Source organism: Oncorhynchus tshawytscha, linkage group LG03 (assembly GCF_018296145.1).
Source record: "Oncorhynchus tshawytscha isolate Ot180627B linkage group LG03, Otsh_v2.0, whole genome shotgun sequence".
Lineage (NCBI taxonomy): Eukaryota > Metazoa > Chordata > Actinopteri > Salmoniformes > Salmonidae > Oncorhynchus > Oncorhynchus tshawytscha.
The window spans coordinates 33,796,687-33,815,429 of NC_056431.1; the positions used below are offsets into that span (position 1 = coordinate 33,796,687).

At 41.7% G+C, this 18,743-nt stretch overlaps 1 protein-coding gene across 23 annotated transcripts in view; it reads right to left on the minus strand.

The window, feature by feature from the left end:
* LOC112234653 (E3 ubiquitin-protein ligase MYCBP2-like) overlaps positions 1–18,743 on the minus strand; it is a 326,118-nt gene that overhangs the window by 294,876 nt on the left and 12,499 nt on the right. For all 23 annotated transcript variants that reach the window (XM_042314694.1, XM_042314668.1, XM_042314744.1 and 20 more), the window contains exon 3: positions 8,033–8,242. In XM_042314694.1, the coding sequence (XP_042170628.1) occupies positions 8,033–8,242 (210 nt within the window). The remainder of the gene's footprint in view (positions 1–8,032; positions 8,243–18,743) is intronic.

Genomic DNA, 18,743 nt, shown 5'->3' on the forward strand with positions numbered 1-18,743 from the left:
CTGCGACCTGTATGCTCTAGGCGGCTGGCCCTCGCTACATATTCGTCGCCAGACCCACTGGCTCCAGGTTATCTACAAGTCCATGCTAGGTAAAGCTCCGCCTTATCTCAGTTCACGATGGCAACACCCACCCTTAGCACGCGCTCCAGCAGGTGTATCTCACTGATCATCCCTAAAGCCAACACCTCATTTGGCCGCCTTTTTTTCCCAGTTCTCTGCTGCCTGTGACTGGAACGAATTGCAAAAATCGCTGAAGTTGGAGACTTATCTCCCTCACCAACTTCAAACATCTGCTATCTGAGCAGTTAACCGATCGCTGCAGCTGTATAAATAGCCCACCCATTTTTACCTACCTCATCCCCATACTGTTTATATTTATTTACTTTTCTGCTCTTTTGCACACCAATATCTCTACCTGTACATGACCATCTGATCATTTATCACTCGTGTTAATCTGCAAAATTGTAATTATTCGCCTACCTCATGCCTTTTGCACACAATGTATATAGACTTTTTTTTCTACTGTGTTATTGACTTGTTAATTGTTTACTCAATGTGTAACTCTGTTGTCTGTTCACACTGCTATGCTTTATCTCGGCCAGGTCGCAGTTGCAAATAAGAACTTGTTCTCAACTAGCCTACCTGGTTAAATAAAAGGTATAAAAAATAAATTTAAAAAAGATGAAATTAGTGAAATTTGATTACAAAATTATTATTTTTTTAACCTTATGGAACATTGCGGAGTGTGAAACAACAAAATAGGCACAGACATGCATACACACGATAACATACACACAGATTTAGTACTGTAAGATATGTGGTAGTGGTGAAGTAGGGGCATGAGGGCACACAGTGTGTTCTAAAATCTGTGAATGTATTGTAATGTTTTTAAAAATGGTATAAGCGGCCTTAATTTTGCTGGATCCCAGGAAGAGTATCTGCTGCCTTGGCAGCCCCACAACAAAGATCCACCACCTTACTTCACGGAGGGGATGAGGTACTTTTCTGCATAGCTATCTTTCTGTGTACACCAAACCCACCTCTGGTTTTTGTTTCCAAAAAGCTCTATTTTCGTCTCATCTGAACATAGAACCTGGTCCCATTTCAAGTTCCAGTAACGTTTGGCAAGCTGTAAGTGTTTGAGTTTGTAGTTTGATGACAGCAAAGGCTTTATGGCAACCCCCTCCCCAAACAACTTATGGTAATGTTGGTGGTGTCTGATTGTAACTTGAGACTTTCTAACAACAAGATGTCTGCAATTCTCCAGCTGTGATCTTTGGAGATTGTGGCCACTCGAGCCAACCTCCTTACTATGCGTGGGGTCAATATAGACACACGTTAACAATCCGCCTGTAAGGGGACATCTCCAGTTGCTTTAAACGTTTTAATTATTGTCCCGATACTGGAAATGGGCATTTTCAACCGTTATTTTCTTCTAGCCATTTCCTGATGTGCAGCTCAACAACCTTGTGTAGCACATCATTACTGTATTCTCAGGTCTTTCCCATAGGTGATGGATAACTATGGGAACTTGGCCTGTGTGCCAACTCATATTTATACCCCAGTGAAACAGGAAGTCATGGCTTACCTCTTATCCAAGAAGTTATAGGGGGCGCTCTTTTAATTTATGGATAAAAAAACGTGCCCATTTAAGCGCAATATTTTGTCACGTTTGATAGCCAAACGTGACGCACCAAACGGAGCGATTTCTCCTAAACAAATCATCTTTCAGGAAAAACTGAGCATTTGCTATCTAACTGAGAGTCTCCTCATTGAAAACATCCGAAGTTCTTCAAAGATAAATGATTTATTTGAATGCTTTTCTGGTTTTTGTGAAAATGTTGCCTGCTGATGCTAACGCTAAATGCTACGCTAGCTATCAATACTGTTACACAAATGCTTGTTTTGCTATGGTTGAGAAGCATATTTTGAAAATCTGGGATGACAGTGTTGTTAACAAAAGGCTAAGCTTGAGAGCTAGCATATTAATTTCATTTCATTTGCGATTTTCATGAATAGTTAACGTTGCGTTATGGTAATGAGCTTGAGGCTGTATTCACGATCCCGGATCCGGGATGGCTAGAATCAAGAGGTTAAAATGTTCCTAAGCACTTAGGAGAACTTAAAAATGTAAAATAGGATTGGGAAATATACTTCAGTTAAGATTTTATTCAAAAGAATGTATACGTGTGCCAATAACTGCGGCACATATGAACAAAAATGTATTATTTATTTTTACAAATACTTACACTTCAATTAAATTTAGGATTTTTGTGAATATTTTAAATGAAAGACCAAGAGGATGAGCCTGTTTTGCTCATATTTACCAAGGGTGCCAATATTAGTGGAGGGCACTGTAAGGGTGAGGGGGCCCAGTCGGACCACCTGAAGGTACACTAATTTAGTTTCATTGTAAATTGGTTAGCTAGCCTATGTCTCCTTGTTGTGTCTGGCAGTTCCAGTGTGTATGGGGGAACTTACATTCCACATCATTTGGGGAAAGGGACAGGGAAGTGGAGAATGTTGTTTTTCATTTGTCCTTTGCTCTGTGTTGCTTCAGCCCTACTGCTACAATTTTAATGTATTTGAGGACCAAATAATTATTTACTATGGGTACTGGCAACATTACATTCACGAAAGCGTATGAGGTTTGAGAACGAATTTAAAATGATGCAAAGTTTTTCCCATCTGAGATATGTTTCTATAAGAAACGCACATAAATCATACTGAGCAACACAGATTAAAATAGAGTTGGGTATCAGATTTATCAATCCACTTTTTCATCTGAGGCTAGAGGTATAGCCATATTATTTCCAGAAACAACTGTCCCATTCCAACATATTTCAACTATAAGCGAGACCCCAATGGCCACTTTCTTATAGAAATAGGCCATATTTTATCACGACATGTAACCATCTTTACGCACCGAATGTCAATGACCCAGGGTTCTTCTGAATGTCTTCAATCTCTTACCAGATTTATCAACCACACATGTAATGACAGGCAGAGATTTTAACTGCATTTTGAATCCTTACATGGATAGGCTTCCTACTCGCCCTACCACTTCACTGATGTAGCGGTTACTACGGACCCAAAATAAATTAATGCATGTTAAAGTTTTATCAAGACCTTTACACTTCAAAGACCACTGTAGATACTGTGGAAATGTCTGATTTCCTCCATTCCCTTTCTCTAGCTAAATTATGCAGCACTGTTCAAAAGGGAGATAAATGCAGAAATAACTTAAGAGGTTGTCTCTGCAGTACGTTCCTTCCTTAACAGGTTACTCTTCTGTTGCGGATGTTTAAACACTATTGAAACTTGCAGACTCCCGGAGTCTTTATACTCAGCCAATATCACCCTTATATAAAGAAAGATGAAACCTATCTATTTTCATATCGTCCTATTGCCCTCCTCGGATGTGATCTTGAGATGTTTACTAAAATACTTGCAAACAGACTAAATAAATGCATTTTGACTATAATTTATCAAGACCAAACTGGTTTTATCGCAGGCAGACTCTCATTTTCCAACGTTTGGCGACTGATGAACATCAAGTATTCCAAACATGACAAAGGTTCTAAACTTGACGCTCAAAAGGAATATTACCAATTGGAATGGAACTACATTTTGACAATAATACATTTGTTTGCTCTGGGCGAGAGTTGTCCCTTGGGTTGAAATACTATATGCGTGCCCGACGGCTTCAGTTCACTAATGACAATAAATCACATCCGTTTTCATTTCACCATTCCTACCGCCAATGGTGCTCATTGAGTCCGTTGCTATTCGCCATTGCTATGGAATCCCTAGCTATTAGTATCAGAAGCCATCCTGCCATTGCTTCGCTAAACATGGGCAAGGATGATCACTGCATCTCGCTCTATGCGGATTACATTTGGTTTGCCTCACGTCCCAAAGAGTCACTCCCACCGCTGTTGGAGTTCATCTAATAATTTGGAGAACCCTCGGTGTACATCATAAACTGGTATACAAGTGAATTCATGCCTCTTAAAAGGTGACAAACTCAGAGTTTCTTAAAACATACCTTTTAAAAATCACAGGAGACCAAATTAAATATTTTGATGTTGTCATCCCAAAGGACTCTAAATTTATTTATAAATTGACCTAGCGACATAATGGAAGTTGAGATCTGGAGAGTGCTGCCTATCTACGTTAACGCTATTAAAATGGTTACACTCCCAGATTCCTTTATCTCGTTCAGAATCTGCCTATATTTTTTAACTAAAGCTTTTTTCAAATCCTTGGATTCTATCATCTTGCCTTTTGTGTGGCAATACAAAGTACATAGTATCTCTAAAAAAAAAATCAAGCCCAAAGAATTAGGGGGCCTGAGCCTGCCAAAGTTTCAGCATTATTATTGGGCAGAAAATGCTAGAGCACTGGTTTATTGGCAGGATACATACCCTGGCATGGTAGATCCCTCCACCCATTCATGCCTCATTATTGAGCAGGATAAACATAACACCTGTCTTCCAGGACTTCTCTTTTCATAAACTAAATCTCCTACAGATATTACTTGCAATAACTTTACACACACAAAAAAAAATCTAATAAGGAAAACATTTGGTCTACAGGAGACCTATGCCTGTAATCCTATTTGCCATAACCATGCTTTCCCCCCCCCTCACTAACTGACAATACTTTTTTATTCTGGAAGAGAAAAGGAATTACTACTATTGCAGACCTTTACATCAAGAATACTTTGCCACAAAAATAATGACATTCTCGCAGGGAAGAAATCATGGACAGGTTCTTCATGAGTGTCAATGCAACCAAACTTAGTTTTGAGTGTTTTTGAGGAAGTTTCGGCTTGCATTGCAGAATTGCTAACATCAGCTTGGCTGTTTATCATAACTGTTGTATACATTCCACATCAGGACAAGAAATGTAATCTTCTGATTTTAAAAAGCCTGAATTCATAAAATAATATTTTTTTGCCTTATTCTGTTTTGTTTTCTCCTTTCTGAGTTTTTCCAAGTTTCCCTTTTATCCTTTTTTTCCTTCATGTTTTCGCTCTCAAAATCAGACTTTTTAAAAATAGAAAAACAACCAAATTGGATGTTAAGTCCACAACAATGCGTAAACCACATTTGGAGACCAAATGAGGTCTGGGAAACATCTGAGGAATATAGATTTTTGGGTGTCGTCATTTTAATTTCTTTAACCAGGAAAAGCCCATTGAGACCCAGTCTCATTTTCAAGGGAGACCTGGCCAAGGTGGCAGCAACAATCAATACATTTCAGAATACAATTCAACAAAATATTCCAGCCTAAAAAGAGCATTTACACTCCTCTGTAACAGAGTCCCCTATCAAAAAGTGACCCTTAAATTCAAGTGTGCACCTAGCAAGAGGCTGTTTAGCTGTGTTTTTGTAGCATACATGTGATGGTAGTTCACTAAACAAATACCCACTGGAATGATGAAAATAATTATATTCTACCTTGTAGTTAGCATTTAATTGACAAGGTTTATAAGGAAAGCCTTTCCATCATTGCTAAAGGCTACACAAAGAGGTAGACGTGCGCACCACAGATAGGGGCATTCTCGTTGCCTATTCAAAAAGTTGCAGGAAATACAAATCACGGCAGAGGTGGCAGGGTAGCCTAGCGGGTAAGAGCGTTGGGCCAGTAACTGGAAGGTAAAAATCTGTCATTCTGCTCTTGAGCAAGACAGTTAACCCCAACAACTGCTCAATGGGAGCCAGTGATGTGGATGTCAATGTCGATTAAGACAGCCCACCCACACCTCTCTGACTCAGAGGGGTTGGGTTAAATGCATTCAGTTGTATAATTGACTAGGTATCTCCGTCCCATTCTGTTCAGGTCTTATGCTAAACTTGGGAAAACTAATACATGTTCAATACACTGAGTTGATTCCCTAATGAGGTTAAAACATTTTTGAATATTGTTGAATTCTATTTTAATGCCTGGATCACGTGAGGGCCTAACTATCAAATTTGGACCAGAATGAGGCTCTCCACTCCCCATTGTTCCTGCAGTGATGATTCACCATCTTCGTTGAATATTTTCATAATTTATCTGCAGCTTTCTCACCGATGCGATTCGGTAGGTTACACTGACTGATGAGTCACTCACTAAATGGATTTCGACTCATTGTTACCACTTACATTACATGGGACATGCAAATTCACGCATCATGCCCTTTCCCTTCTCCGTGCAAAGAAATTTGACTGCAACCAACCTCTACGCACACAAATTGTCCTGGGAGGTAGGACAGACCGCAGGCTGGGTTTCCCTGCCGTCGCTCGCTTTGTGACTGACTGGCACTATCTATCCAATTTAAGAACAAATTCTTATTTACAATGACGGCCTACCGCAGCCAAACCCGGACGACGCTGGGCTAATTGTCCGCTGCCCTATGAGACTCCCAATCACAGCCGGTTGTGATTCAGCCTGGAATCGAACTAGGGTCTGTAGTGACGCCTCTAGCACTGAGATGCAGTGACTTAGACCGCTGCGCCACTCGGGATCAATAGATCGCTAGAAGATGCATACCGTTCATTCTAGCGGGAGAGGGCTCGACGGACTAGCGATTTGAAACTTTTAATAAAAGTAGCCTAGTTAATATGAAGTTTAAAAAGTATTCAGCTGAAAATTAGTCTGTAAACAGCTAATGGGCTGACGGCCGGCACAAAAAAAATGTGGGAATTGCAGGACACACACACACGCGCGTGCGCACGCAAACAAAGACAGGCTACACACACACTCCCTACTCTGTGCGCTGTGATATTGCTCCTGGGGACGTGCTCTGTTTCAATGAGGCCACAGTGGCAAAGCAGTGATGAGCAGAGTGGGACAGACAGACGCAGAGAAAAGCAGGGAGGGAAAGAGAAAAGTCAGAAAGAGAAAGTGAGACACAGAGAGAGCTAAGAGAGAAAAAGATAGCGAGCCAGAGACACAGCGAGAGTGAGAGACAGCAAGAATGAGAGTGAGTCAGTGAGTGAGACAAGGCAGTAGCTAATCCTCACAGACCAGTGCTAAGCCTCTCATAGTGTTGCTATAAATTATCATGGCAGTCAAAAGGGTTCAACAACACTAACCCAGAGAAACAGGGGCGGGAACCTGAGAGCAATGGAAGATACAGGATATAGGCTACATGGGGTGAAAATTTCACTAGGTAGTGATTTAGGATCAGCTTCCAAATTCTAACCTTTGGTGGAGAAAATGCTAAACTGACTCTAGGTCAACATCTAGAGGCAAATTTCACCATATAGCCTAGACTAAAATGGATGGGTATAAGGTAGGACAGGTTCCCAAAGTTAGGGTGCGATATGATGTGCAACATACTAAGGAGATCACATTCCAACTTATATTTTGCTAACTGATTATTTAGGAAAATTCAAGATGCATTTCATATTTTAGGACAATTGAGGTGGATTTAAATGATACCAATTTGTTCCATCCTTTCTGACCTTAGGAAGCTTGATGGATCAAGCGTGATATCCAATATATTGGGATAACAGGTTGAGGAGCCAAGCTCGATCGCCCGGTAAATTGGAATATTTACCCAGCGGCAGCAGCCACCAATTAGCCATTCAAATTTACCAGGCTATCTAGCTCGGGTCCTCAACCTGTTATCCCAATATATGGGATACCACCCTTGATTTTGGATATTGGATACCACCCTTGAATTGGAGTCTGCAAAAGAAGACTGATCTGACTCCCAGGCTAGCACATCCCCTGTAGTCACGCAGGCCTACTTCTCTAGTCGTACTGGCAAGCATCCCTCTCACTACACCGTTTGCCTCCCTCCGAGTCCATTCATTTTAGCTTGCCCGGGGTTTCTTTCCACCCATAAAAATGTAATTACTAGAAGGTACAAAGCCCCTCCGACCATTGCAATTTGAGTAGGGCACTCAATTTGACTACATGTGGGTACACTCAATATGGCCACCTGTCATGGATCACTGATGTGAATGTCTGTTCCATTCAATGTATTTCTACCCTTCCACCAACCCTGTTCCCATCCCTGTGCTTCTGAAGGTACCTTGGGCAGCTTGATGGCGGGCTCACGGTACTCCTCCTCCTCCTCGCTGTCAGAGTCACCGCTCTGCACAGAGCTTTGTGAGGCCAGGGACGACTCCCGTTGCTGCCAGTCCAGCACGCAGTGGCGCACGTTGCAGTACACATTGAACGCCGATGGGTTGCTGTGCAGCTTGATGTCCGGCACACAGAAGGCCCCATCGAGGTTATCCGTCTGTGGAGAAGATAGAGATAAAGTATAAGAAATACAGCGATCGCTCGCAAATCAAACAATATTTTGTTTCATCAGTCAATGAATGAAGGCAGTTTGCCCCTCAAGACTTCATCAAAAGAGAAGAGATAATTAGAATGCATATTCAAAGATGCAGGCATTGTTGGAGGAAGATGTAGGCTAAGTTCTTTAGCTAACTGTAGCATTCCCATGGAGATTGATTCACTGTTTGAAGTAGAAGGTAGTCCAGATAGTCGAGACACTACAATAAAGCCTAAAGAGGAATAGTGAGATACAGCCTATTCAGTGAAAATCATTCTGTGAAACTAAGCCTAATGTGATTCTGTCTGCGAGAAGAGGACACAGTTCTCAGATTTTAGTGCAAGAAAAAGGATGGAAAAGGGTGAAGGGAAGACAAAGCGATTCAAGTGAGAGAGCGATGACAAGGAGAGGAAAGCAAAGAATAGATTATTTTATTCTTATGTGAGCCGTGACGGTAGGAGTGATCATGGTTATTCATTAACCATGATTACAGATAGACCTGAATTAAATGATGAATAATGATGAATGAGAAAGTTAAATGCACAAATATCATACCCCCAAAACATGCTAAGCTCTTATTACAATAACAGGGGAGGTTAATATTTTCATGGGGGGGTATGATATACCTCTAACTTTCTCATTGATCACAATTCATTAAGGATTATCCATAATCATGGTAACATCCACATTAATTTAGAAGTGTTTGGAAACATTCTACTTTTATTTACAATTAAAATTACTCCAAAATATACCATACATTTTTATTGGGCAAAAAATAATCTGAAACACAACCAAAACAAACACCAAATGGATCCCAAGGTTGATGTCGTCATTGCATGCTATGAATATGGGGCCAAATAGTTAAATGAATTTGTGCCAATACTTTTGGTCCCCTAAAACGGGAGTTGTACGAAATGTGCTATAATTACTAAAAGGTTCGATATGGATGAAAATCCCCTCAAGTTAAAGCTGACAGTCTGCACTTTAACTTCATAATCATTGCATAATTTCAAATCCAAAGTGCTAGAGTACAGAGCCAAAATGTATCACTGTTCCAATACTTTTCCAATACGGTGCATTCGGAAAGTATTCAGACCTCTTCCCTTTTTCCACATTTTGTTACGTTACAGCCGTATTCTAAAACTGATTAAATAAAAACAATTACTCAATCTACACAAACTTCCCCATAATGACAAAGCAAAAACAGGAATTTTTTAACAGTAATAAATAAAATAAACAGAAATACCTTATTTATATAAGTATTCCGACCCTTTGCTATGAGACACGAAATTGAGCTCAGGTGCATCCGCAAGTAAGCAGCCATACTGTACGGTGCCAAATTCCTAAAGTCTAAAGCACAAGGAAGATTAGGCTATATCCAAGGTTCTACAGCTGCAACATCGAGAGCATCCTGACGGGTTGCATCACTGTCTGGTATGGCAACTGCTCGGCCTCTGACCGCAAGGCACTACAGAGGGTAGTGTGTACGGCCAAGTACTTCACTGGGGCTAAGCTGCCTGCCATCCAGGACCTCTACACCAGGTGGTGTCAGAGGAAGGCCTGAAAAATTGTCAAAGGCCCCAGAAATAGACATCCAACACATTTAGCAAAATTATTGAATTCTCTATTACAACATTTTATACCATAACCAGTCAAATCAAAATGTATTTGTCACATGTGCTGAATACAACAGCACATTACAAGCCCCTAAACAACAATGCATTTAAGAAAAATGCCAACAAAAAAAAAAGAAATAGAAGTAACAAATGAAAGAGCAGCAGTAAAAAAACAAAAGCGAGGCTACTGTACCAGTACAGAGTCAATGTGAGGGGGCACCAGTTAGTCGAGGTAATATGTACAGTTGAAGTCGGAAGTTTACATACACTTAGGTTGGAGTAATTAAAACTCGTTTTTCAACCACTCCACAAATTTCCTGTTAACAAACTATAATTTTGGCAAGTCGGTTAGGACATTACTTTGTACATGACAAGTAATTTTTCCAACAATTGTTTACAGATTAACTAAATGTATCACAATTCCAATGGGTCAGAAGTTTACATACACGAAGTTGACTGTGCCTTTAAACAGCTTGGAAACACCCAGAAAATAATGTCATGGCATTAAAAGCTTCTGATAGGCTAATTGACATCATTTGAGTCAATTGGAGGTGTACCTGTGGATGGATTTCAAGGCCAACCTTCAAACTCAGTGCCTTTTTGCTTGACATCATGGGAAAATCTAAAGAAATCAGCCAAGACCTCAGGAAAAAAAATTAGTAGACCTCCACAAGTCTGGTTCATCATTGGGAGCAATTTCCAAAAACCTAAAAGGTACCACGTTCATCTGTACAAACAATAGTATGCCAGTATAAACACCATAGGACCACACAGCAGTCATAACGCTCAGGAAGGAGACGCGTTCTAACTCCTGGAGATGAACGTACTTTGGTGCAGAAAGTGCAAATCAAATCACAGAACAACAGCAAAGGACCTTGTGAAGAAGCTGGAGGAAACCGTATCAAAAGTATCTATAGCCACATTAAAGCGAGTCCTATATCGATATAACCTAAAAGGCCGCTCAACAAGGAAGAAGCCACTGCTCCAAAACCACCATAAAAAAGCCAGACTACTGTTTGCAACTGCACATGGGGACAAAGATCATACTTTTTGGAGAATGTACTCACTCTGGTCTGATGAAACAAAAATAGAACTGCTTGGCCATAGTTAACATCATTATGTTCGGAGGAAAAAGGGGGAGGCTTGCAAGGCCAAGCACACCATCCCAACCGTGAAGCACGGGGGTGGCAGCATCATGTTGTGGGGGTGCTTTGCTGCAGGAGGGTCTGGTGCACTTCACAAAATAGATGGCATCATGAGGTAGGACAATTATATGGATATATTGAAGCAACATCAAGACCTCAGTCAGGAAGTTAAAGCTTGGTCATGAATGGTCTTCCAAATGGACAATGATACTTCCAAAGTTGCATACTTCCAACGTTGTGACAAATGGCATAAGGACAACAAATTCAAGGTATTGGAATGGCCATCACAAAGCCCTGCCCTCAATCCCATAGAAAATTTGTGGGCAGAACTGAAAAAGCGTGTGTGAGCAATGAGGCCTACAAACCTGACTCAGTTACACCAGCTCTGTCAGGAGGAATGGGCCAAAATTCACCCAACTTATTGTGGGAAGCTTGTGGAAGGCTACCCGAAAACGTTTGACCCAAGTTAAACAATTTAAAGGCAATGTTACCAAATACTAATTGAGTGTATGTAAACTTGGGACCCACTGGGAATTTGATGACAGAAATAAAAGCTGAAGTAAATCATTCTCTATCCTATTATTCTGACATGTCACATTCTTAAAATAAAGTGGTGATCCTAACTGACCTAAGACAGGGAATTTTTACTAGGATTAAATGTCAGGAATTGTGAAAAATTAAGGTTAAATGTATTTGGCTAAGGCGTATGTAAACTTCTGACTTCAATTGTACATGTTGGTAGAGTTATTAAAAAGTAACTTATGCATAGATAATAACAGAGTAGCAGCAGCATAAAGGGGGGCAAGCAGTCTGCCTGAATATCTAACCAATCTTATTGCTTGGGGGTAGAAGCTGTTTAGAAGCCTTTTTGACCCAGACTGGGTGCTCCGGTATCGCTTGCCATGCGGAAGCATAGATAAGTCTACGACTAGGGTGGCTAGAGTCTGACCATTGTTCAGGGGCTTCCTCTGACACCACCCGGTATAGAGGCCCTGGATGGCAGGAAGCTTGGCCCCAGTGATGTACTGGGCCGTATGCACTACCCCCTGTAGTGCCTTGCGGTCAGTGTTGGAGTCATGCCTGGCCATGCAGTCATGAGTGAACAGGGAGTACAGGAGTGGACTGAGCACGCACCTGAGGGGACCCATTGTTGAGGATCAGCGTGGCGGCTGTGTTGTTTTCTATCCTTACCACCTGGGGCAGCCTGTCAGGAAGTCTAGGATCCAGTTGCAGAGGGAGGTGTTTAGTCCCAGTGTCTTTAGCTTAGGGATGAGCTTTGAGGACAATATGGTGTTGAACGCTGAGCTGTAGTCAATGAATAGCATTCTCACATAGGTGTTCCTTTTGTCCAGGTGTGGAGTGCAGTAGAGATTGCAACATCTGTGGATCTTTTGGGGAGGTATGCAAATTGGAGTGGGTCTAGGGTTTCTGGGATAATGGTGTTGATGTCATGTCATGAGCCATGACCAGCCTTTCAAAGCACTTCATGGCTACAGACATTAGTGCTACGGGTCAGTAATCATTTAGGCAGGTTACCTTAGTGTTCTTGGGCACAGGGACTATGGTGGTCTGCTTGTAACATATTGGTATGAGCCAATAAAGCCAATAGAGCCAATAAAACGGCAACCATCCCCTCCGGCACAAACACAGCTATATAGGTTACAGCTATCCAGGTTAATCCCTTTAGATGTTTAGCTGGGACAAACACCTTAACATTACAACTTAACCTGCAATTTTAGATTCAGAGTTAGCTAGCTAGATTTTTTTTATTTAAAACAGTTACTGCTAAAGTTAACTAGCTAACAAAAACATCACATGGACACATCAGTTAATTTGGCAAGCTAGCTTTGTATTTAACTTAGAATTTAGCTTATTTATTATAAATCTTTATTTTTTATTAAAAATACCACTTACTGGAGTTTGGCAGAAATTGCACCACAGTCCCAGACTGGCCTGTGTCCCATTGTACTCACCAGCGTCAGAGACCGATTGTGTTTCTCAAACCCGGTCATTGGCTCCATTTCATGGTATACTCCAAAAACCCTCCAACAAAAAACCTCTCAAATGGTGCCTCAGTTCCCACGGCGTCAGCTGTTGGCTCCCACTGGGTGCGCTAGGGTTTCCTCCATTACTTGAGAACAGTGGTCCTGCGCAGCCAGGTATACAATGTTGTGGGTCTACCTGAGTGATACTGCCAGATGTATATTCCTGTCTCAAAGATTAAGCCTTAGTACAAACAGCCAGTACAATGAAAGTGTGAATGACTCATATTAGCTATGGTTCCTTGGATTGCTCCAACATTACTTGGATGACTGCAGCAATTATAGCACTAATACCTGCCAACAGGAGCTGCCCTTTGGGCATGCATGCATTTATTCAGACCAAAAAGCCATCCGGGGTTCTCTGACATTTTTGATGACTATAACCTCGACCAGTGGCGAGCCATTCGTGGCCGACATCTAATTTGAATGTCAACTTTTGACAGCTCTTTCTGTGCATACCACAGTGACCAGGGGAATTGGGGTTAGATTCCGGGGAGGGAGTCTAAGAAAAACTGCTACCACATCCAAGGAAGGCACCAGCCACGCAAATTACCCACTCCCCACTCAAGGTGGTATTGATGAAAAGTAACAATACAGGACATGGGGCCTTGTAGTTGGAATGAGTCCATTTTAAAATCCTTAAAATGAGGATACATTAGATGTTTATAAGTTGCATTTTAAAAGGAGTCAGAAACTAAGTGTCATTAATTACATTTTAACCATAACATTTTACTGCCTGTTGTGTATTGTCCAATAGGTTGACTCCAATAAATGTAAGGAGAAAAAGGGGTTGTCTAATTGTTAGGCAGGTAACATACAAACTAAATATATATATATTTTCCATTTTTTTTTATCTAGATTGTCAAATAACAATCTTACTCAAAATGAAAATGGGGAAACATTAATAGAAATTGACCAAGAACCCACATAGATCTAGAGGTCCTCTGTGGAGATGGGAGAACCTTCCAGAAGGGCAACCTTCTCTGCAGCACTCCACCCATCAGGCCTTTGTGGTAGAGTGGCCAGACGGAAGTCACTCCTCAGGAAAAGGAACATGACACCCCGCTTGGAGTTTGCAAAAAAAAGCACCTCAAGACTCTCAGACCATGAAACAAGATTCTCTGGTCTGATGAACCCAAGAATAAAAACTCTTTGGCCTGAATGCCAAGCGTCACATCTGGAGGAAATCCGGCACCATCCCTTCAACGAAGCATGCGGGTGGCAGCATCATGCTGTGAGGATTTTTTTCAGCGACAGGGACTGGGAGAGTAGTCGGGATCGAGGGAAAGATGAACGGAGCAGTAGAGTAGAGAGTAAAGTAGAGAGAGATCCTTGAAGAAAACCTGCTCCATAGGGCTCAGGACCTCAGACTGGGGCAAAGGTTCACATTCCAGGACAACGACCCTAATCACACAGCCAAGACAACGCAGGAGTGGCTTCAGGACAAGTCTCTGAATGTCCTTGAGTGGCCCAGCCAGAGACGATTGTGGACTACAGGAAAAGGAGGGCCAAACAGGCCCCCAATAACATCAACGGGGCTGTAGTGGATCGGGTCGAGAGCGTCAAGTTCCTTGGTGTCCACATCTCCAACAAACTATCATTGTCCAAACACACCAAGACAGTCATGAAGAGGGCACGACAAAACCTTTTCCCTCTCAGGAGACTGAAAAGATTAGGCATGGGTCCCCAGACCCTCAAAGTTCTACAGCTGAACCAACGAGAGCATCCTGGCCAGTTGCATCACCACCTGGTATGGCAACTGCTCTGCATCCAACCGTAAGGTGCTACAAAGGGTAGTGCGTATGGCCCAATACATCACTGCCCCAAGCTATCTGCCATCCAGTACCTATATACTGTGTCAGAGGAAAGCCCTAAAATATTGTCAAAGACTCCAGTCACCCAAGTCATAGACTGTTGTCCCTGCTTCCGCACAGGAAGAAGTACCGGAGAGCCAATTCTAACTCCAAAACGGCTCCTACCCCAAAGACTGCTGAACAAAATAATCAAAATGGCCACCCGGACTACTTACACTTACTTGTTAGAATAAGGCTGTACTGTAACACGTGGAAGTCGTCAAGGGGGCTGAATAGTTTCCAAAAGCACTCTATGCATAGCATGCACATTACAAAATACCTATTCTCACAGGACTAGTATTAAAGAATGTTGGTTATGTAATCACTCCAGAATGTCCGTTATTCTTGAAGACAAATCGGACAGGATTTTTTATTTTTTTTAATCAGACTGCCCCCTGTAATTCTTATTTTTTTCCAATAAATGTACAGTTAAAGGAAGCCTGGAGGTTTTTATTCTCTGAATATTTGAATTGAGGAAGTGTGGTCATAATCATTAAGATATTTTAGCGATCCGAAGTACGTCCTAAATAACCTCCACATTTTGTTTCGTTACAGCCTTGTTCTAAAATTGATTACATTCTACTCATCAATCCACAAACACCCCATAAAGACAAAGCTAAAACTTGCAAAAATGAACTGATATATTACTTTTACATAAGTATTCAGACCCTTTACTCATTACTTTGTTGAAGCACCTTTGGCAGCAATTACAGCCTTGAGTATTCTTGGGTATAACGCAGCAAGTTTGGCGCACCTGAGCACTATGGAGCAGGTTTTCATCAAGGATCTATGAACTTTGCTCCGTTCATCTTTCTCTCAACCCTGACTGGTCTCCCGGTCCCTGCCACTGAAAGAAATCACCACGACATGATGCTGCCACCTGCATGCTTCACAGTAGGGATGGTGTCAGGTTTCCTCCAGATGTGACGCTTGGCATTCAGGCCAAAGTGTTCAATCTTGGTTTCATCAGAGAATCTTGTTTCTCATGGTCAGAGTCCTGTAGGTGCTTTTTGGCAAATTCCAAGCGGGATGTCATGTTCCTTTTACTGAGGAGTGGCTTCGGTCTGGCCACTAACATAAAGGCCTGATTGGTGGAGTGCTGCAGAGATGGTTTTCCTTCTGGAAGGTTCTCCACTCTCCACAGAGGAACTCTGGAGCTCTTTCAGAGTGACCATCGGTTTCTTGGTCACCTCCCTGAGCAAGGCCCTTCTCCCCCGATTTCTCAGTTTGACAGGGCGGCCAGCTCTAGGAAGAGTCTGTGTGGTTCCAACCTTCTTCAATTTAAGAATGATGGAGGCCGCTGTGTTCTTGTGGACCATCAATGCAGCAAAAATGTTTTGGTACACTTCCCCAGATCTGTGCCTTGACACAATCCTGTCTCGGAGCTCTACGGACAATTCCTTCGACATCATGGTTTGGTTTTTACTCTTACATGCAATGTCAACTGTGAGACCTTATTTAGACAGGTATGCCTTTCCAAATCATGTCCAATCAATTGATTTACCACAGGTTGACTCCAAGTTTTTAGAAACCTCAAAGATGATCAATGCAAACAGGATGCACCTGCGCTCAATTTCAAGTCTTGTCGCAAAAGGTCTGAAGATGTAAATAAGGTGTTTATCAACCTCAAAAAATATTTCTGTTTTGTCATTATGTGGTATTGTGTATAGATAGATAGTGAATAAAAAAGATTTAATCAATTTCAGAATAAGGCTGTAACGTAACAAAATGTGGAAAGAGTCAAGGGGTTTGAAAACTTTCCGAATGCACTGTACGTGTCACGTAAAGAAAGCAAGGTTTGAGGAAATAGGGAATGTTTTTCCTGAACAAAATGGAGGATTTCAGTAAGAGAACTTTTCAGTCAAATGGCTGTAATTATGTTTCAGCATAACAGACACCGCGATAAATACTGATGATCTGTGGTGGTCAACGCAGCGAAGAGGAGAGAGATAACGGGTACTAGTCACACAGCGCAGCAAGTCTGAGGCCGGGCCAGGCAGAATCAAACAAATTACTGGTCGGATTCCTTCTAGTCATTTGTGTGTCTTAATTATTTTATCAAACTGTGTGCTTAAAAGGGCCTCCCGGGTGGCGCAGTGGTTAAAGGCGCTGTACTGCAGCGCCAGCAGTGCCGTCAGAGACTCTGTTCGCACCCAGGCTCTGTCGTAACCGACCGGGACGTCCGTGGGGCGACGCACAATTGGCCTAGCGTTGTCCGGGTTAGGGAGGGCTCGGCCGGTAGGGATGTCCTTGTTTCATCGCGCACCAGCGACTCCTGTGGCGGGCCGGGCGCAGTGCGCGCTAACCAAGGTTGCCAGGTACACGGTGTTTCCTCCGACACATTGGTGCGGCTGGCTTCCGGGTTGGATGCGCGCTGTGTTAAGAAGCAGTGCGGCTTGGTTGGGTTGTGTATCGGAGGACGCATGACCTCCAACCTTCGTCTCTCCCGAGCCCGTACGGGAGTTGTAGCGATGAGACAAGATAGTAGCTACTAAAACAATTGGACACCACGAAATTGGGGAGAAAAAGGGTCAAATTCAAAACAACAAAAAAAACACACAAAAAAACTGTGTGCTTAAAGCACCAAACAAGCTCAGTGAATATGGTTGATTTAATTCAAACAAGTTTAAACATTTTGACCAATCGATTGATTGAAGATTAGACTCTTGGTCGACCAAGATATTTATAAAAAATACAAAAATAAAAAGCCCTACATTTTTTGTATTAGGCGACAGTACAATCTCACCTTTTATTTTAGAGCATTTAAATTAAAGTTAGACCAATTATGATTTTTCAACGCCGATACCGATTATTGGACAACCAAAAAAAGCTGATAACGATTAAAAATATAAATATATATAAAATAATGACAATTACAACAATACTGACTGAACACTAATTTTAACTTAATATAATACATAAATAAAATACATTTAGTCTCAAGTAAATAATGACATGTTCAATTTGGTTTAAATAATGCAAAAACAGTGTTGGAGAAGAAAGTAAAAGTGCAATATGTGCTATGTAAAAAAGCATGTAAGTTCCTTGCTCAGAACATGAGAACATATGAAAGCTTGCGGTTCCTCTAACATGAGTCTTCAATATTCCCAGTTAAGAAGTTGTAGGTTGTAGTTTTGTATAGGAATTATAGGACTATACCATTTGTATTTCATATACCTTTGACGTTACCCATGCAGAGCAAGGGAAACAACCACCCCAAGGCTCAGAGCGAGTGAAGTTTGAAACGCTTAGCGCGCGCTAACTAACCAGCCATTTCACTTCGGTCACACCAGCCTCATCTCGGGAGTTGATAGGTTTGAAGTCATAAACAGTGCAATGCTTGACGCACAACGAAGAGCTACTGGCAAAACGCACGAAAGTGCTGTTTGAATTAATGTTTACGCACCTGCTTCTGCACACCACCGCTCAGTCAGATTATATGCAACACAGGACACGCTAGAAAATATCTAGTAATATCAACCATGTGTAGTTAACTAGTGATTATTATAATTGATTGTTTTTTAAGATACGTTTAATGCTAGCTAGCAACTTACCTTGGCTTACTGCATTTGTGCAACAGGCAGTCTCCTTGTGGAGTGCAACGAGAGAGAGGCAGGTCGTGATTGCATTGGACTAGTTAACTGTAAGGTTGCAAATATGGATCCCCCGAGCTGACAAGGTGAAAATCTGTCTTTCTGCCCCTGAACGAGGCAGTTAACCCACCGTTCCTAGGCTGTCATTGAAAATAAGAATGTGTTCTTAACTGACTTGCCTAGTTAAATAAAGATTAAATAAAAGGTGTAAAA